General features: G+C 36.1%; 1 protein-coding gene across 1 annotated transcript in view; it reads right to left on the bottom strand.

Annotated features, from left to right (window-relative positions):
• The window catches only part of LOC107556342 (gamma-aminobutyric acid type B receptor subunit 2), a 269,850-nt gene that overhangs the window by 75,398 nt on the left and 172,641 nt on the right, over positions 1 to 21,811 (bottom strand). The window contains exons 3-4 of the mRNA XM_016239437.1: positions 18,296 to 18,466; positions 3,446 to 3,547 (exon numbers count right to left, since the gene is read on the bottom strand). Coding sequence (XP_016094923.1) covers positions 3,446 to 3,547; positions 18,296 to 18,466 — 273 coding nt within the window. The remainder of the gene's footprint in view (positions 1 to 3,445; positions 3,548 to 18,295; positions 18,467 to 21,811) is intronic.

The following is a 21,811-nucleotide window of genomic DNA, read 5'->3' as shown; positions in this document are numbered from 1 at the left end:
CACTAAACAATACTGCATAAAATGACTTATTTCACACACTCCACTCGCTTGTAAGGAAGTCATTCTAGTTCAGATCCAGCTTGGGCCAATTCCCAGTCCTGTTATCCATCTCTTCCGTATCATTTTTTGTGTGTTCTTTCACCGTCTCTATTAATAAAATGCCCCAAAATAAAAGTAAGCAAGCTTTTCATGAGAAAAGCTGCAAAAAATATGTAAGCATCTTCCAAAAATGCAGTTAGGATGTGTTTGCTTTCCTAGGTGAGACATATTGACACCAAGTGTATTACAGAGAAACAGTATCAGCAGTGTGAATTGTTTCATATCCAGAAAGAAACAGAGATCTGCATCCGTAACCAGCATTCACGCTGCATGATTGAGTCTGTAAATAATTCAGCCCACTTCAGCATTGTGTCTCCACCTCGTCCAGTTCTGCATCACTAGCTATTTTTCCATCACTCTTGTTTCAATGCGCATTTTGAATTATCGGTATAGTTTTTGACTTGTGCGAAAAAAGGGTTAATGCAAATAATGGGAGATGGAAACGCATTTGCCGAATAAATTCCTCCAAGTGCATCAAAAAACTTTTTTGCGGGGATGGGACGGCACAACTTGACTAACCAGCGGACCGATCTCATTGCACAGCATCTGAAATGTTGATCATACCGAAATTCCTGAGCAAAGTCTGTCATCAAAATATTTCTGTATAATTGCCTTCAGAACTCTCTTACACGACTACATTCCCAAACATCAGGCATCCACCTCTGAAAGCAATGTCCGCATTTATTGTGCTTTGTCTGCTCACTCTGAGGTGCAAGTAATTTATTATATATGAAAATTATTATATTCAGTGGCTTCTCCCACTTTTCTTTATATTGATATTTAGTGCCAGTTTATCAGGAAGTGATGATTTTGCTCTCTTTGACTCATTGGATGGAAACGGTACTTATTCATAAATGTTTTATGTGACATAAGAATTTTGCACACTAGTTAAATTTGCAACTTTGGATGGAAACCCGGCTACTGAGAATCAATCCATCACTGGAGCAATATACACAAGGCCTTCAAGACCATGAAGCCAAAATTAAACCCACAAAAACTAATAAAAGCTCAGAACGCATGTGCTAAAGGCCATGCTAACACAAAGAGACCTACGTATTCTTCAGAGGTTATTAAGTATCCTTTTTCTCATTCTGCATATCAGGATGTAATAATATCCCTCTCCACCCTCTTAACTATATTGCCCTTGATTCCAGCAAATGCCAATGCCAATTTCAGGTGGAAGTCAGACAGTCTTGTTTGAGGGGTGCCACAGCCCAATCCATCAAAAGATGTGTCACAGCTGCAGGGATATTGAAATGCCCACCAGCGACTTTAAAAAATAATCTCTGAATCTATTTTTTGCTTTTCCCTCTTGGGATGTCATCCTCAAGCACGAGGCTACAGGAAGAGCATTTAACATGCACAGCTAATGAGCTGCTCAAGATGAAAACTACCATGTTCAAGCAGAAGAGAAAATAATGACTCCAGTGGGTGGGATAGCGTTTTGTCGACAGTTCTGAAAACAGTAGCGTTTACAGGTAAGATCACAGTGGATGCATTAAATCTGATCCCAGACCTGCTCTAAACTCAGGAACCTTGACATAAACAGCGTTCGCGATGGGGCCACATTCAAATGCTGTTTGAAAGTGTATGTGTGGTCTGTGGTAAACACTTTCCTTGAGACGTTTCTTAGAGACTGTCTCATTTGCCACAATACCACCCTCTGCACTTCAGTGGTGCCAAAGAACATGCTGAGATATTGGAGCTATTGTGTGAAATACTCCTGCTTCCCTTTTCAGGACCAACCGCATGGGTTAGGCGCTTCTTGCTTCACAATCAGCAGCCGTTACAAAGCCTGTTGCCGCTCCCGACGGCGTGGGCACTTAACCTGAATCCCTCCAGCTGTGTTAGTGGCTCCAGCTGTCCTGGAGTCCTGGCAGACACAAGCTTCTTACAGCCAGGCAAAATGCAGGCTGGATTTTCGCCAGGCTGCCCCAGGACCTCGGTCACCACTCGCTTTGCTTTTATCAAGACCATGGTTGCGAGACTTTCCCACATTTACACAGCGAATGGTAACCCACCTACAGTGGATGTGAGTGTCAAAAATCTCAACATTTTGTTTATATGGGTTTTTATACTGCAAAACTGGTGTCTGTCACTCTGGCACAGCCGTGTCAATGTGAAATATAATGTTGAATTTACAGACTCTAAGAGTTGCTGTCAACTGGTGAAAAATCTGACCGTGCAGAATTTGAAGAAACAGTTCTTCAGCAGTTCTTCGCCATTTGGGGAATTGCCATAATGTAAGTACTAAGTCAGGCAGGTAATAGGAGTCATAATAGTTTCACCGTGAAAAAAAAAAAGACTCAGCAAAAAAAGGTGGGAACAAACCTTTAGGTGGAAATTGCAAAGTAGGAGAAGCAGCAGACAGCAATGGAACAATGGCTATTTAGATCATAAACATAACTGGATAAATTGATCATGGCATTCCTGCCACTTTGTGTTTATGATGATGACTAAGTAAACTTTTTAGTATTCTCTTTAAGAGACATCCAAAGCTAAAAATGCAATGCTTGAACAATGACATCACAGATCATTAGCATATCATTAGCAAATCACATGATTACAGAGTCAGCTTCTCACTGTTCACACAAATGTATGAATGCAGTAAAAAATGGTCACATCTTTAAACTATGATATTTTGTATATTTTTTGCATATATATTTCCCCCCTTTTAATATTAAAAGGGAACTGTCAAAGCATAATGTGATTGAACAGAAATCTAGGAATAGACTACATTTTCTATTTAAAAAATTAAATTTTAATTTTAAACAAAACTCATTTGCATTATTATAATAAAAATATCAGTAATATTAGATTTTTGTCATATTTTGCTCAATTTTCAGCACAAAAATCATTAAAATTAGACAAATTTAGATGAGAAGCAGTCCATAAGATATTTCTTTTAACCCACTGGTGTTTTTTTTAATTATTATTATTTTAAGCACATTCAGTGAGATTTATGCTCAAAACTAGCAATTTTGTGTCCAGCTGTAATTCAACACACAAGGTTACATCTAAGAAATCAATTTCCTAATCCTAGTAAAAAACATATTACTCAAGACTTACTGATATAAAAAAATATAATGCAACTTTATTTGGAGTACTACTTATGCACAATGTACATTTGTTAATATTAAGCCTAAATGCGTTTTAATGTCACTATTGATTAGGATTGTATGATCTTTGAATAATATCGGTATTTAAATGAATTTAATTAATATTTAAATGAAATGTAAATATCTATTTAAAAGACATTTAAAGTGTACCTAAAGTACCTTCCACTTTAAGCTAGTGCACTGTAAGCTAGTTATATTTTGTTGGCAGGGCCTATGAGTTCCCTTACCTTTAGTTTCTTCACATTCACACAGGGATCATTAGAGAAACTCTCAGTGTCTGCAATCTGGATGTCTGCCTTCTCCAGCTCATTGGTCAAATCATTCCGCACCTGTCAGAGTGAGAGAGAGAATGAGTGAGAGAGGGAACTTGAAATGAAAGAGAACTGAATGAAAGCAGGGTTTGTGGACAGCGAACCACCCAGAAAAGTACCCAGTCAAAGGCAGCACTCCCTTGCTCTGATACATGTCTCAATTCACTCTAATCTCCTGCAGATCTGACTTTCCCCCTGCATCCCAATCAGCCTGGAGCATCCGTGGAACTCTTTCCTCCAGAGGTCCCACTGGGCTTTGGATAAAACATGACTCCAACCAGCTCTGCTCCCCACAGACTTCATCCATCCATTTGAAAAATGGAACAGTTCCTTGCAAATAAAGTCTCAATACCTCCCGCCCTCCACAAAGATTTATGGCGTGAGAATCAAAGCATGTACTATATTGAGCTCCGGTGTATTGTGTAACATAAAAGGATCTTTTCATACTCTCAATTTCTATCGCTCCAAAAATTCCAACCCATTGACAAGACATTTGGGTCACACATATCACCCAAAAATTCACGTGAACATGGGCCAAAATCAAAATATCAAAATATGACTCTCATAGAAGCTTCATCTTTAAACTCATTCTTTTTAAATGCAGTCATACACATTAAGATGGACATCTTTACCTGTTGCGTCATGAGTTTTCTCAGCATCTCATACCATAACTACTGTGTTTTAAAGATGTCTTTAAAGAAAGAAGTACTCAGGTTTGTTCGATGTCGCAGTTTAGTTCATTTGGATTATGTTAACCCTGTTTTCTGAACATGGATATACACCCACAAACTGTACTGTAACTGAACTCTGGTACGATTCATAGTAAATCACAGAACTGAACCATTACTGATGATGTACTGTAAGAATTGGTCAAACTGCTGTGCATTTATAATTTCTCACTCACTTTCCTGACAATGTGATTGACGCACTGCAAGCAGAGAGAATTTGTATCTCATTTCTACTCGCCTTCAGCAGAAATTGACTCCTGTGATCTTTTGAAACTTTACATTACATTTGTGACGAATAGATCCATGTGTTGTTCTGTACTGGTGCTTTGGAAACAAAACCAAATTTTTGAGAAGAGCACTAATCAAGCTAATACTTTATTATAAATTAATACTTTTATTCAGCAGTGATTGACTGAAGACATTTAGAAAGTTACAAAAACATTTATATTTCCAACAAATGCTGTCCTTCTTTACATTCACTTGAAAATCCTGAAAAAATGGTATCACAGTTTCCAAAAAATATTAAGCAACACAACTGCTTTCAACATGAATAATAAGATGAAATGTTTTTGAGAACCAAATCAGCATATTAGAATGATTTCAGATGGATCATGTATATATTCATTACATTTAATTCAAATTGAAAACAGTTATTTTAATTTGTAATAATATTTAAATATTTGGCAAATATACATATTTAGATCTGTTAAAACATGCTTTGTATGATGGCGATTTCTATCAGCTGACCACTTGATCAACCGAGACAGATGTTAAAACCAGGATAAACAGGGCAATGTCAGATTGTGACAGAAACCTGAACTCATTCTGCCAGACGTTACCTGAAAAGCCTGGCTGATCCACATTGTCTTGATTACTGATGCGGTGAGCATATTTGTAGCTTAATGCTGGCAGATCCTGGAAACCCCATTCCACATAAGCAAGTGTGTGTGTGTGGATCTCATGAGCATGTATACACAATACACAAGTGTATGCTTGTGTGTGAGCACAAGAGACCACCTGATGGGAAGATTTAAGCAAGAGGAAAGAGAGACAGAAAGAGAAAGAGACACAGAGAGGGACGGATGGGTGCTGTGCGGTAAAGGAGCTCCAAAGGATTATGGGATTTGAGAGCTGTCCTAAAGCTGAGGAGAAATGAACATGATGTGATGTGAAATGCATAATGCATTTATGCACCGACCTGTCAAATGAACCCAGAGAAAAAAGGTAAACAGGAAGCTGCATGAATCAGGCCGAGAGACACAAGAGCACAATACTGAGTGTCAAGAAGCTCTGTGGGCTAATTTACCATAAACCTGACATTATTCTCCATCTCACCCAGATACGCAAAGCCACCTAGGCATGCTGGATAAATGCCCACAATTTAATGTTTTAAAATGGAGACCATTGTGCAGTTTTCAACACAACCTATTTATATATGTATTTTTTATTTGAATAAAGAGGCCAAAAGGGTTTTATGTACAGTGGCACCCCAAAATGTTAGTGGCCAAATACATTTTAGGACAACTACACTGTAAAGACTAAAATTATATTTTGAAACTGTTAAAAAATAAATATATACATACACATACACACACACACACACACACACAGTATACATATAAAATATATATTATACTTTGCAATTGTGAAATTTACTAGCAATTTCTGAGTGTCCACAGAGTGTCCACAATTTTTCCAGTGTCCACTGACAGTGTGGAATCAATATTAATAATATTAATATAATTTTTTTTCAGTGTTGTTATTGTTCTCTAAACACAAAACTATTCAAATGTTTTCTGTTAATTGGAATAAAGCCGAAATAAAATAAAACTTTAAATAAAAAAATGTAAATTAAAAATAGAAAATTCTAAAATTAAATGAAAACTAAAATTAGAAATGTTGTTTGGCAACTAACTGAAATAAAATAAGTTCTCGTTGAAGTACTAAAATAATTTTTTTTTTTAAATGAAATCAAAATAAGGCTAAATAGAAATATAAAAAAACAAGAATGACCAAATTGACTAAAATGACAAAAGCACAACAGAATTACTAAAACTTAAATTTAAATAAAAAATTAATATACAGTATATACTGTACTGTATATATATATATATATATATATTCAAAATATTAATAAATAGTATAATAGTGCATAAATACTAAATTAAAACTAAAAAGGCATTTTTTTTGTAAATTGAATTAATTGGCATTAGCTTTAGCTTCAGCATTAGCTGAACTCCCCACTTTCCAAAAGTGATCCTTTTCTTTGCATTACAGATATCCAGCAGTCATCATAACTCCAAGCAGTAATATGGTCTCTTTAGAGCTGCCAGGACCGTAGATGATGAATTAACAGGACTAGCGTGGGTCACAGCTTGTTGTGTCACTGCCTTATTTTTCCGTCTTTTTCTAAACCCACAGCAGTCCATCATCAGCAACATTTCGGCGCTGCTCAGGTCCTCATGCGGCTGAGCGGCGCGTGTCTGTAATTGGCTGCATTTGGAGATATATAGGAAGGTGTGTGAATGTCGGCCGGGATCTGCTCTTTGATTCTGACAGCACAATGAGGTCTGACCGAGGACAGTGCCCTCATAATGTGACCTGCCACTGACAAATTTCATCTGGATATGGGCACAAGCTAATATTATTTCAAATCAGATTTGAAGAGCTGTTCAGAGATTCATTTTTTATTGTTTTTAAGGGTATACTTTTTATGATTTTGAATTGTGTTAATTAACTAGATTTTTACACACATGCTATAATTATTTGTCAGGATGTTGCTATGGGGTTGCTAAAATATTTAGAGTAGCTTTTAGTGTATTGATAAAGTTTAGGAATGGTTTTGTGGTTGCTAATGTGTACTAGGTGGTTACTAGGATGTTCTGAGTGGTTGCTATGTTGTTGCTTCTGATTGTCATAATTGCGAGAGAAATAGTAAGATTAATTATATTAATTTAATAATCTTATTTTTTTAATATAAATTTTAAATGAAGAAATCATTTTCTTAATTCTGAAATAATTTTCATAAAATACAGCTTTATATTATATATATTATTTTTTAATTAAAAAAAAAAATTATTATTATTATTAATTTGAGTAAAAATGTGTTTTCTTTACCAAGAAAGTGGCAAGATGAAAACCACTATTTTCTGTTTCAAACTTTCACATAGCATCTTTAGGTTATAATAACATTAAAAATTCAAATCCAGATTTTGATATTCAAAGATTTATTATAAAATTTTATTATTTTTTCCCCAAAATGCAATAAATCCATGACACTTTTTTTTTCAAAATGCAATAAATCCATTGAATAAATATAAAAGTTATTTTTCATATTGAAACTGTGGAAAATACACAACATAGTAAGTTGATCCACATATGACAGCCTCTGAACTTGGTCAATACTAATCTTATATGCAGGCACTGGACTAAAAATACATTCAATCAGTCATCGCTCCCAAAATGAATTCAACAGGTCATCTTGTTAATGCTATAAATTAATTACAACAATAAAAGTAGATTTCATCATGAACATACATGAACAACAATATCACATTAAACCACAGAAATTCCAAAATGACATTTCCCTTACATTCAACTTCCAAAACTGCATTCATCTTTGCCATGTTACATTCATTTAGTTGACTAGTGCTATACGCTGTATTAACAAAAACATTGATGGCATAAATAAAAAAACTTACACTGACAAGCTACGCAATATCGTGTTCATAATCGAATGCGAATATATATATATATATATATACTGTATGTGTGTGTGTGTGTGTGTATTTACATACACACACATAACAAAATGCACAGAAGCAAATTTATTCTTTTTTAATCACACTTAATATTTTTTTCTCTCTCTCAGTATAAATTGTTGATGTTCATAAAATGATGTTCATACATTATATTAGATATCTGTCATTATATTTTAAGTCCAAAATGTTTAAAAACTCTAACATCTAAATGAGGATACACCATTATAGACAACATTACAGACTTACTATAACCCTACCCACCTCACTATAATATATATTTATAATTTTACCTTTGAGGGCATTCCCAAGGGGAGCTTCTGGGGACAGTTTTGTCCCCAAAGTATAGCTAAGTAAACATACATGCGCATTTTTCTCCGAAAACCTGCACCCTTGAAACAAGTAAAGACAAGAAAAGAGGCCCTTGATGCCTAAATACAGACATCCTGTGTGCACTAATCTTTGTCCATGTGTTATTTTTGTATTGAAATATTCCCAGCAGCCTCATGCACCTGTGTTCTGGGGGACATATGTGAGAGAAAGACACATTCAGCCTGATGTAACTGTGGACAAGTCTATACTGGATTGTGCAGTAGCATCGGGATTCCCACGTCCTCCAGGAACGGCAAACGCATCGGGATAGGTCAGACACAACACAGCCGAAGAGCGAGAGAAAGCCGACACGTTTAATGCACCACTGCAGCTGAGGGGACATATGCATCTATTTATAGCACCGGTTTTAATGAGCCTTTAAACTGAAACAGACGCGATCAGGCACAAAGCACAACACAATGGCCAACGAACGCACGCACACAAACTGATGCGCACAGATAGGACAGCCCATGAGGTCCGATCCGTGAAGGGAGGATTGGATGACTTGTGCTTGGATCATCTCCTTAGGGAATGCAATTAGCTTGGCTGAGCCAGCCGATTGTGCTTGTGTTGCTTGAATGTTTAATCAGTGATCAAACATGCAGAAACTTCATTATACACACACATGCGCACATACACACATATACACCTGAATAGAGCCCCATTACTGAAGCTGCTGGAGAGTGTCCAATAGGTCACTAATGGAGCACCTTGGCGTAAAAGAGGACAGAGAATGTACAGTAGAGAAACCATATGGTGTCCTGTTTTAAACACTCGCTTTCTCACTTCGTTTTCACACATTTAGAGAGAGAGGACGGTGAGAGAGATGAAGATCCTTTGGTCTGTGACGCAAGTGAGACAGTCACACAAACTAAAATATCTGTGTAAACATTTGCATTTAATTACTGCTGTACCCTCGATGGATGTGGAAAAAGGATTAGACGCTTTCAGAAATTCAGATAAAGGGATGAAATCACACTTAACTTATATACATTAATACAATTATAATATTATAGCTTATTTTTCTAAGTTTAAATGTGTAACACTAAATAAGCAACACTTTAGAAATGTAGAAAATGTAGGCAATTTTCTGAAAGAGTATATAAATCAAAACTATGTATGTATGTGTGTGTGTGTGTGTAGTATCTAAAATGAAAAAATATATATAGTTTTATGATAAGAAATATTTTATGAAAAAAATCTCTTCTTTAAAAAAAGAAATATTTTCAAGTTTACAGTAGATGGTCCAAATGTTTTTTTTACAATGCAAATATTTCTTTTTAATTAAATACTTTATTTGGCCTTCTGAAAGTAGATGCATTCAGGAATCTTTAAGATTACTTACAACAGAACAGCAATGCATTTTATGGACGACCGTTTCGTGAACCTAGCGAGCGAGCGAGAGAGAGAGAGAGGGGGTTACACCAAATACACAAAATAATGATCTTTAAAAAAGCATCATATGACCCCTTTAAGTAAATGTGAAAAAATGCATATTATAAATGCATATAAATACATATTGACTTTGTTTGCATGTGCAGACCGATCGGTGTATGACATCAAAATACCATACAGACGGTTTCTTATGCTTTCAAAATGCTCTCGAGGTATTCGCAAACAAAGCCAAAACCTAGATATTTTAGGCAATATAGAAATCCTGGCCAGGACGCGTCCTGGGAAAATGGCACGTATGGTCACCCTATGTTATGGTACCAGGTTTTCTTAAGTACCGGTGATACCGAGTACCTGGTCAACCCGGTACTTGATGCGCTATCCGAAAGCTATCTTCTTCATAAAATCACTGAGACGTGGCGACCTCAAAAGGAGGAAACACATCAAACTAACAAAACACTTTAAAGACTGACACCTGGATCAAATGAAAGAGTTCAAGCAGGTACGTTTCAATTTTATTTTTAATATTTAGATCTGCTGTTATGAATATTATTCCATATTATAATTTGAATGTTGGATTGAAATAAACATGGCCGTTATTAGCGTAGTTAATCGTTAACACAAGCGCGGCTAACGCTAATATAATGAGCATTAGAATGAAGTTTCTTTATTAACTATTTAATGCTCCTATAACTTTTATTTGGTGTAAAAAACAGGAGGACATGATGATATTTACTATTTTTACACAACAGAGGCTTTTAAATGAATTGTGAATCTAAAATATGCGTGTTAGAGAATGTACAAATGTATGTGGATAACAGTGTCATATCAGTCCGCCCGAAAAGCAGTTCTGGGCGTTTTTTTTAGCTAAGTTAGTTGGTTAGTTGTTATTCTTGGCTGGATAACTCTAGCTAGTGTAGATAACTAAATATGTACACAGTTTGGATTAAATTAAAGTACAGTAAAATTGTATCTCCTGTATAGACTATCTAACATCAACTTACAGTGAGTGAACAATATATTTTTACAATATTAATGTTTTTGAATGTTATTTAATACAAACACTTGATCATTCATGTTTGTTCACTGTGCATTATATAATTTTAACAGATTGAACTTTTGATTTTATGTATTAGTAAATTTTGAAATAAACCCTAAGAAGATTATTGATAGGTCATGTTATCTAACAAATGGAATCTTATTCTAAAGTGTTTTTAATACTACAGTTTCCATCTACAGTGCCGTGAAAAGGTATTTGCCCCCTTCCTGTTTTTTTGCATATTTGCCACACTTAAAAGATTCAGTTCATCAAACAAATTTTAATATTACACAAACATAACCCGAGTAAATACAAAATGAAGTTTTGAAATAATGATTTCATTTATTAAGGGAAAAAATATGTCCAAACCTGCCTGGCACTACGTGAAAAAGTAATTGCCCCCTAAATCTAATAACTGGTTGTGCCACCCTTTGCAGTAACAACTTCAATCAAGCATTTGCGATAACTGGCAATGAGTCTTTTACATCGCTGTGGAGGAATTTTGGCCCACTCTTCTTTGCAGAATTGTTTTCATTCAGCCACAATGGAGAGTTTGAGCATGAATGGACTGTTTAAGTCATGCCACAGCATCTCAATCGGATTTAAGTCCGGACTTTGATTTGGCCACTCCAAAACCTTAATTTAGTTTTTCTTGAGCCATTCAGAGGTGGACTTGCTGGTGTGTTTGGGATCATTGTCCTGCTGCATAACCCAAGTGTGCTTGAGCTTGAGGTCACAAACTGATGGCTGGACATTTTCCTTCAAGATTTTCTGATGGAGTGCAGAATTCCAGGTTCCATCAATTATAGCAAGTCATCCAGGTCCTGAAGCTGCAAAGCAGCCCCAGACCATCACACTACCACCACCACCATGTTTGACTGTTGTTATGATGTTCTTTTTATGTAATATTGTGTTGGTTTTACGCCAGATATAACGGGACACACACCTTCCAGGAACTCTCCCATGGATGCCGTTTTTGCCCAGTCTCTTTCTTATTGTTGAATCATGAACACTGACCTTAATTGAGGCAAGTGAGGCCTGCAGTTCTTTAGATGTTGTTCTGGGTTCTTTTATGACCTCCTGGATGAATCGTTGTTGCGCTCTTGGAGTAATTTTGGTAGGCCGGCCACTCCTGGGAAGGTTAACCACTGTTCCAAATTTTCTCCATTTGTCGATAATGGCTCTGAACGTGGTTCGCTGGAGTCCCAAAGCCTTAGAAATGGTTTTATAACTCTTTCCAGACTGATACATGTCAACTATTTAGTTTCGCATCTGTTCTTGAATTTCTTTAGATCGCGGCATGATGTGTTGCTCTTTAAGCATGCTTCACTTTGTCAGACAGGTTCTATTTAAGTGATTTCTTGATTCAACAGATCTGGCAGTAATCAGGTCTGGGTGTGGCTAGTGAAATTTAACTCAGTTTTCTAAAATAATGTGGTTAATCACAGTTCTTTCATGATTTAACAGAAGGGGGCAATTCATTTTTCCCGTAGGGCCAGGTAGTTTAGGACAGCTTTTCCCCTTAATAAATGAAATCATAATTTAAAAACTGCATTTTGTATTTACTTGCATTATCTTTGTGTAATATTAAAATTAGTTTGACGATCTGAATCTTTTAAGTGTGACAAATATGCAAAAAAAACCAGGAAGGGGCAAAAACCTTTTCACGCCACTGTATTTGATATAGACTTGACTTAAAATATATGTAATCTTATCTAAATAAGTTTGTTATTTACTGAAAAGTTATATTTTAGCTGTTGTCAATTACATGTCAACTATTTAGTTTCGCATCTGTTCTTGAATTTCTTTAGATCGCGGCATGATGTGTTGCTCTTTAAGCATGCTTCACTTTGTCAGACAGGTTCTATTTAAGTGATTTCTTGATTCAACAGATCTGGCAGTAATCAGGTCTGGGTGTGGCTAGTGAAATTTAACTCAGTTTTCTAAAATAATGTGGTTAATCACAGTTCTTTCATGATTTAACAGAAGGGGGCAATTCATTTTTCCCGTAGGGCCAGGTAGTTTAGGACAGCTTTTCCCCTTAATAAATGAAATCATAATTTAAAAACTGCATTTTGTATTTACTTGCATTATCTTTGTGTAATATTAAAATTAGTTTGACGATCTGAATCTTTTAAGTGTGACAAATATGCAAAAAAAACCAGGAAGGGGCAAAAACCTTTTCACGCCACTGTATTTGATATAGACTTGACTTAAAATATATGTAATCTTATCTAAATAAGTTTGTTATTTACTGAAAAGTTATATTTTAGCTGTTGTCAATGATCTAATGTTGCATTTGGTCAGACTCAGCCCATTGCTTTACTTATTTTATATTATATTTTCCTTTTACAGCTGCAGGCTGAGGAAGATCATGAAACACCAGCAAACTCTAAAACAGATAATAGTTTACAGTTGTTTTTCAGCGGCAGCAGAAATATGACCAAAAATTTTGGGTGAAACGTGTTTACTTTTTTCATACTTGTATTACTTGCGGTTTTATGAAGAATAGCATTGATTTTTGTACATTTTATTTTTGTTCGACTTTATTAATAAAAATAATGTGTTTTTTAATTAGTATGTTTTTGTGTTTTGCTTTGGTACCGAATTGGTATCACTGGTATTGGTACAGAATACAGAAATATTGGTACCGTGACAATAGATAGATAGATAGATAGATTGATAGATAGATAGATATGACTATAATATTAACTTCAAACAAATATGAACAGGACACACATTCAAATAACATTCATGCATTCAATGCAAAAAGCAATGCATTCAGTAGGACATTTTACAGTAAAAAGATTTATTTACTCATGATTTATTCAGATAAATGACTCAAACCCAACCTTATGTCAGCGTAAATAGAGTAACAGTGAGTATATAGATATGAGAGCTGGACTGCGAGAGCCCTTGACACCTCACAGACACCTACTGTAGATGCACAGCAATTTATGTGTACATACATACAAACACACAAACACACACAATCCTCAAAGTGCGAGACCTGACAAATGGGTTTAATTCCTCATCGGGGTCCAAGTCATCTAATCTTTTACCACATAAAAAGGGGATTGGGTCTTAATCTGTAAAACAGCATACTGGAGTGATTCATGCTGGAGTGTGAACAGCTCTTAATCCACTTATTGATAGACACTCAGGCAAAACACCGACAGCCTCCTGCAATGTGTCAGATATCAAGTAGCAGACAGGACAGGTGCTAAATTACTTCACTGGAACAAGTAGAATGAGAGCTGAGCTAGAAACCCAGAGCATTCATGCACACGACACACACACACACGAAAACCTCTTTGTTTATTCTAAGTATTAAAGGAATATGCAATTAGACTGAGGCACTTTTGAGAAAAATAATATCAATTCGTAGTGAAACCAGCAACCCCCAGCCAACCCAAGTCTCCAAAAAAAGGCCAGTCCAGATCCGCGCCTCCTAATTTGTGTGACACAACAGATGCACCTCCTCCTGAAATGTCAGATCACACAGCGCGGGCAGCTCTCCTGCGGTACGGCACCGCTGAGGGTGAGAGAGCGTGACACCGGCATGCTAATCAGGCTTCCAGTGCCCTCCTCAGGCAGGCTGATGACGGGATCAGGTTCTCCCTCTGTGTCTGTTCAGCAACTCCATCCAGAGGCAAAGATAAAGGGATTTACACCTTCCACAACTCTCACTGGAGCTCCTTACCTCCCAAAAGGCAAAAGCACAACTCTCTTCAGCCATTCAGATACAGAGTGTCTGTGCAAATGCTTACTTATTTATTTATTTAATTTATTTATACACTGAATCTTTAGACATTGTGACGTCTTAGTCAGTTACTCTGTGTTTATTCCCAAGTCACAGGTGATTGGCTGACGTGGTGCTGCACCTGGACTAAATCAACTGGTCTTAAAAAGGACTTGCAGGAACAATGAGAGGGAAGAGGACTAGTTGTTTGTTGTTGGCATTGGTGCATGAGTCTGCCAGAGAACTCACGGGACGCAGAGGTTATGGGAGTTCGCCGTTGCACCGGAGAAGTTCCCGCCTTGATTCATCTCTCCCTAAATCGGACGTTTGGTTTTGAGTTTTGTTATTGATGTCTGCTTGGACTGATATCATTGGTATTCTTTACAGATACTTCCTGACATACTGACTTTCATTTACACTGACTACATTACATGTTTATTTTCCTTTTTAAATACATTTATTGTGTTAAGCAGTGGTTGTGTGCGGCGTCTCCCTGGCTTTTTGTTGCGATCTGAGAAAAAGAATCAGCACAACTTTACCTGCCATTTTTTTCAAAAATAAAAATATTTACTTTTTAAATGAATCATATGATCACTAAATGTTCTATTACAAATTAGCAAATACAAATTTGCCATTATATTTCTTTTTTTAAAATAACTATTATGACATTACCACTTACTCTCTATCTATCCTCAAACCAACATAGGCTCACTGAAAATACATGCCTCTAAATACATTTATGCAGAACTAAAAAAAACTTACCTATACATATGAATCACTGCAGTTTCCAGTTGAAATGAACACACACAAAGTATGATTTGCAGGTCCACAGTTTTGATTAATAAAGCCTAATTTTCGCATAATTACTTGAATATTGTGTTATGAATTCAACATTTTTTTAACAGGCTGCGAGATTTGAAAACTGATACTTTTGAACGTGTCGTCACATATATATAGCTTTATATGCATGAGTTTTCTAATTCATTAGGTTTGCTAGGTAGCTCTTGCGATGCGCCGTTGCACTTGAGTGATGAAGAGCTCCGGTACAAACCCTGTGAAACTACGGTTCAACAAAGCAGCTCAAATCCACATGAGGAAGTTAGAATAGCACAGCTGCATCAACAAATGCGTTTTTATACCAGTTTTGCATTTGATAATACTGTCAGGTAGGTTTAGGGTTGGGTTTGGTGTTGGGGATATTTCCAACATGATAGAGCATTAACTTTTAGAGACACTCCTTGGATATTTGAATTATGAACCACTGCAATAGGCACTTGAAGCAACGTAATACAAACACAGCAATACATGCCTATATCAACATAACAAAAACGTGCCAGGGTCACATAATGAACCTGCAATTTAGTGCCACTCACAGGACGTTTCACTTAGAAACTGCCGTGAAACGTGCCGTAAGGTACGTAAATAATGGTGTTGCAGAAATATATTTAGAGCCACGTATTTCCAACGAGCCTGGGTTGCCTCAAACAATAATATGCTTCATATAGATTAAAATATATATTAATATATTATGTTTTGAAAACATAAATATGTATCTTTTAAACTTTACCACAATGTGCTGCCAAAAGGAAGAGATTAATAAAAACAAATTCTCTTAGAAGGCATCACAGAAACAGCAAGAATTGTTTTAAGAATGCGTGGGAAAGCTGGCTTCCCCTAAAATGAAATAAAAATGTGACAATGCAATTTATTTACAGCATGTATGAATACATATTGCCTGTCACTCTTAGTGCATTTCAGTATTTTAGCAAATAAAAGTGTAAATAATATCACACAGAACTATAATGCTGTTTAGGATCTGATTTAATCTCAGCAAATTTCCAAGGGGGCTCCAGGATGACTTTAAAGGGATAGTTCACCCAAAATAAAAATGACCCCATGATTTACTCACCCTCAAGCTATCCTAGGTGTATATGGCTTTCTTCTTTCAGACGAATACAATCAGAGTTATATTAAAAATTATCCTTGTTATATCCATATTTTAAAACTTTATAAACCGTAATCTCTAGCTTCCGCTAACTGACGTACGCACATTCACGAGAGAGTGGTGTTTTAGTGGATGACGTAGATGTAGCGTAATCTACACAAATGCATCGCTTCGCTTCAGAAGGCCTTTATTACCCCCCGGAGCCATGTGGAGCACTTTTATGATGGATGGATGCACTTTTTGGGTTCACTGCCATTATAAATCTTGGAAGAGCCACAACATTTTTTTATATAACTCCGATTGTATTTGTCTGAAAGAAGAAAGTCATAGGGTGAGTAAATCATGGGGTAATTTTCATTTTTGGGTGAACTATCCCTTTAAATTAAAAATATATTTAATACAATAATCTAATTCAACTTAAAATGTTAAAAAACACAACTATTAATAATTTTTAAATAAATAATTAATAGCTGAAAATCAACAACTATTTTTTTATTGAAGAACATACAGAATTCAGTCAGTAATTTACAGTTTCTTTTTTCCCCTGCATTTTTTAAAATTAGATATGTAGGCCTAAATATTTTAATATCAAAGTCAGCCTTCATCCTGCCATTATTACTGTACATCATATAGTAGAACATTCCAAAAGCTGTCGTTTTGGCAGACTGCCTTCAATATAAGCTGTTTTTAGACTAACGACAAAGTTTTGAGTTCTGAAACTTTATAGTACAATGACCTCTTAAGCCGGGCTCACACTACAGGATTTTTAGCCCAATTTAGCCCCGATTTCCCCCTCCCGAGAATCGGAACAAAAATCTTGTCGAGCACCTCGATCGGTCTCGATGTTCGCCGCAGATTATCTGGTAATGTGAGCCGTTCACAGATTGAATCTTGCACCTCCCGATCGGCTCGCACACAAATTGGGGCCGCCCCGATCATATCAAACATGTTTGATATTTAGAATTTAAATCGGGAGGATGACAGCTATATGATTATGTCAGTACTTTCACAATAGCCAATGCGCAACCACAAAACAGCTGCTGTGGCTCCGTTGGATAGTGGAGACAGAGGAAACTGCTTCTTGACGTTTTGTAGTAACACGACTGTCTCACAACCGTAAGGAGAAAGAGAAGCGCTGAGGTGAAATCTCCTCAGTTTTGTGAGTGTGCAGAAAGCTAACATATGTAAACATCACTGAAATATCAATGATGATCTGCTGCGTGAGATCACGCGAAGCGCTCCCTCTGGCATGATAATCTTAATAATATCTTGTAGTGTGTGATGCGCCACGATTTTCAAATCTTGTATTGTGTACATGTTTAAGATTTGAGGGAAGATAATCTGCAAAGATTCTTTTTATGTGTGTGCTGCAACCAGATTTCATAATCGGTTAGGATTTTAAAACTCCTGTAGTGTGAGCCCGGCTTTATATGTCAAAAGATCAAGGGAATTTTGGTTTCTCAATTCATGACCCCTTTAAAGGAATACTCCAGGTTCAATAGAAGTAAATCTTTATGAACAGTATTTGTGGCATATAATGGTGCTTGAGTATTTTAATGTTTACGGACTGGCCCCATTCATTCCCATTGAGCTAAATTCGCTAAATTAAATTTTTTGTTTATTCACTCCAAGTGTTTCAATATTCTGAAATATTCCTTCAAATAAATAAGGACCGAAAACATAATATCTACTCTCTAAAACATTTTCTTAACATTAATTTAAGGACTGAATAACAATATCGTGATTCAAAATACATTCAGAAATAGGGCAAGTTATTTTTCTCAACATACCTCAGAAAAGCGCTGGACATCCTGGGTCAGAGTTCCCACTCTGCTCCAGTTGTAATAGTTGAGAAACTTCACCACAGCAGGGTTCACAGCATTGTCTGATGGGACGGTCCTAAAGAAATTTGGATACTTTTTCCTGTCTGCCAGGACAGGAGTTGTGGCCGCAAAAGAAAGCTGTAAAAGAAGAAGAAAGTACAGTTAGCCAAAGTCCTTTTAAGATAAATCAATTCAGTGGCCATTTTGGTTATTTTCTATGTACTGTAGTTAACAGGTATATACATACATCTTGTAATATGCTTGAATAAGGAAAGACCAAAATCTCCAAAACTCTTAAATAAATAAAATATTCATAGACTAAAGTGTGCAACATTGCAGGATGTTGTAAAGTCATATTAAAATCACGTCTTATTAAGTTTAATACAGCACTATGGCGTAATTGGACTGAGATTGTATTCATCTTCAACTTGCTATTTGAGCAGCATGCTGGATCGAAGGCAAGTGGCGCCCATAGCCAGTATGCCAGGACTCCAGGAGTCTAAAGCGTAGGTGTGAATGATTCAACATACTAACACATCTCTATAAAAAGACAGCTCTCACACCTTTGGTGAGTGCCTGTGTTGATTGGATCCATGAACGTTTGCACTGATGGTCAAACTCAGCATATCAGCTTGAATATGTATGTGTGTATTAAGATGTATTATGGAACATTATAATGTGTGTTTGTTCTCCATAGTGGTCAACAATAAGAATTTGGGCCAGTAAAAATATGATATTAAATATTATTATATAGTAATACAGTGCATTTTATTTTTATTTTTAGAAACATATTTGCAATATTTTAGCAGTATTAATAAGAACCATTTTTTTATTGAACATTTAAACCTTAAAAACAAACAAACAATGGAATACACTGTACACTAATACAAACACTGTACCAGTTTTGCCCAAAACTTTTACCTTGGTGATGTGCATAATTCGCAAAACAATGTTTAAAACATCACAGAAAACCAAATGTTTATGTTTGCAAGGCATAAAATCATGCACATGATCAGCAAATCATTGGACTGTAGGAACATGTGACCAACTGAATGGCCTAAAACTCTCTCACACTGCTTAATTGTTGAGTCCTGCTACATCTAGATCTCCTCTGCCTCAAGAAACATAAATGTTAATACGATTTTTTTTAAACGCTTCTATTTACTGTTCAAATATTGCATGCTAAGCATGTTTATATATTTTCAGGCTTTGAAAAAGGGACCGTTCGAAAGGGGCTTCACGCTTTTGAAGACTTTTTTGCTCAAAACATGCCCTCTTTAATGTTGTCAAACACCAGGCAGAGCATTTTAAGCCTCAGCTGGAGCGAAAAACAAGCCTGGAACATCATGGTATGATGTTTATGCCAGTGCTCCCATCAGTAGATTAACAAATGTTCCTCCGGTAATAATACATCCTGAGGGTTGTTAGTCTCTCAGAGATAAACATATGGAAATGCTTTGAGTTCAAATAGCAAAAGCCGTCTTATACTTGTTAAAGGAGCACGCTCTTTGCTTACAGTCATAAAATGTCTGTCGGCTACGTGGCTGCACATTCAATTCGATGACATTTTTATTGCAAGGCAAAAAAAATCTCAACTGAATAGTGAATGGAAATGTAATCTTTCAAAAGCTGGATGTTGATGTTTTTGTGAAAATTTATATGGATGGCTTGTTGAATTTGCAGGTGATTTAAGCAGCCATTTACATATAGTACTAACAGAGTAAACTGCATTTCCAGAGCACAAGGAAGAGCCTCAATATAAAAATGTGACAAGTTCTATTCAACTCTGGTCTACATCAGGGTTTTCCCTGGAAATGAACTCGGAATAGGACGTTCCTTTGCTCGGGATTGGATCAACTAAATTACTTTTCCTGTGAATAGAATTGTGGGTGAAATGGAACTGACTTTTGCTCTGGAGTGTGCAGTGGCCGTGACCCCTGACCTCTCATCTCGTCTCATTTGTGACCCCTCTGGTGAATGAAGTGATTATATAAACAGTGCTAAGGGGAACATGGTCTGAAAACAGCTTGTTAGGTCGACTTTCTGATATAAGGAGGAGATTCAGGCACCATCCCAAAACCTAGTCGAGTCAAATGTATTTGTATATTTACACATTGTACACATTGTTTCAAAACAGCTTTACAGAAAATCATGATAATTCTGTATCTTCATGCTTTATAGTTGCATTAGCAGATTAGAGCTGGGTGAAAATCAAGCAGTTGAGATATGGTATACAGAACATATCACTCTTAGTGATTATACAGTATGTATGTATGCACATATAGTTGGACATACTTCAATCTATCCAACTTTATAAAAAGATTGAGATTTGCTATACAGTATATATCGCTTCATGTAAATTGGATATAATACATATGAGCTGCCTTAATGTCTTCTCTCTATATAGGCAGCCAGAGCTGGGTAGATAACTTACAAATTGTATTCCAAATTATATGACAAAATTTGTAGTTAATAACGTAATCCATTACATTATACATTTTAGGTAATATAATCTGACTAATTTTAGATTATTTTTGACCTAACTTGTTAATCATATTGATTTAAATAGGATAATCTTGTACCATATTGATATAAAAACACAAAGAGTAAGAACATATATTCCATTTGTTGGGTTAGTTAAAGGGTTAGTTCACTGAAAAATGAAAATTCTGTCATTAATTACTCTCCTTCATGTTGTTCCAAACCCGTAAGACCTTCGTTCATCTTCGGAACTCAAATTAAGATATTTCTGATGAAATCTGAGAGCTCTCAGACCCTGCAGAAAGATAGTAAGGACATCGGTAAAACAGTCCATGTGACATCAGTGGCTCAACTTCAATTTTGCAAAGCTTCAAGAAGAAAACAAAAATACATAATTTATTCAACAATTCTTCTCCCCGAGTTACCATCTTCTGCCATTTTGGAGAGTACCACGATGCATGTGCGCGCTTTTCCCAGAACGTAAACAACATAATCAGCGTTGTTTACGTTCAGGAGAAAACGTGCGCATGCTGAACGTAAACAATGCTGATTACATTGATTACGTTCTGGGGAAAGCATGCACATGCGTCGTGATACTCTCCAAAATGGTGGAAGATGTTAACAAAAGTATTCTTGTAGCTTGGCAAAATTAAAGTTGAGCCAATGATGTCACATGGACTGTTTTACTGATGTCCTTGCTATGTTTCTGGGACTGGGAACATTGCAGTTGCGTTGCTGTCTATGCAGGGTCAGAAAGCTCTCAGATTTAATCAAAAATATCTTAATTTGTGTTCCAAAGATGAACGAAGGTTTTAAGGGTTTGGAACGACATGAGGGTGAGTAATTAATGACAGAATTTTCATTTTGGGGTGAACTATCCCTTTAACAACATGAAGTGCATTAAACATTACATCAAAGTTTCTCAAACTGGGGTTAATGTGAAATAATGTGAATTTGTGCATTTGAACTCTTTCCCCGCCATTGACGAGTTATCTTGTCTTT

The sequence above is a fragment of the Sinocyclocheilus grahami genome, unplaced genomic scaffold (assembly GCF_001515645.1).
Source record: "Sinocyclocheilus grahami isolate Dianchi unplaced genomic scaffold, SAMN03320097.WGS_v1.1 scaffold565.1, whole genome shotgun sequence".
Lineage (NCBI taxonomy): Eukaryota > Metazoa > Chordata > Actinopteri > Cypriniformes > Cyprinidae > Sinocyclocheilus > Sinocyclocheilus grahami.
The sequence above is the reverse complement of the archived record's forward strand: the minus strand, read 5'-3'. Positions and strand labels throughout refer to the sequence as shown.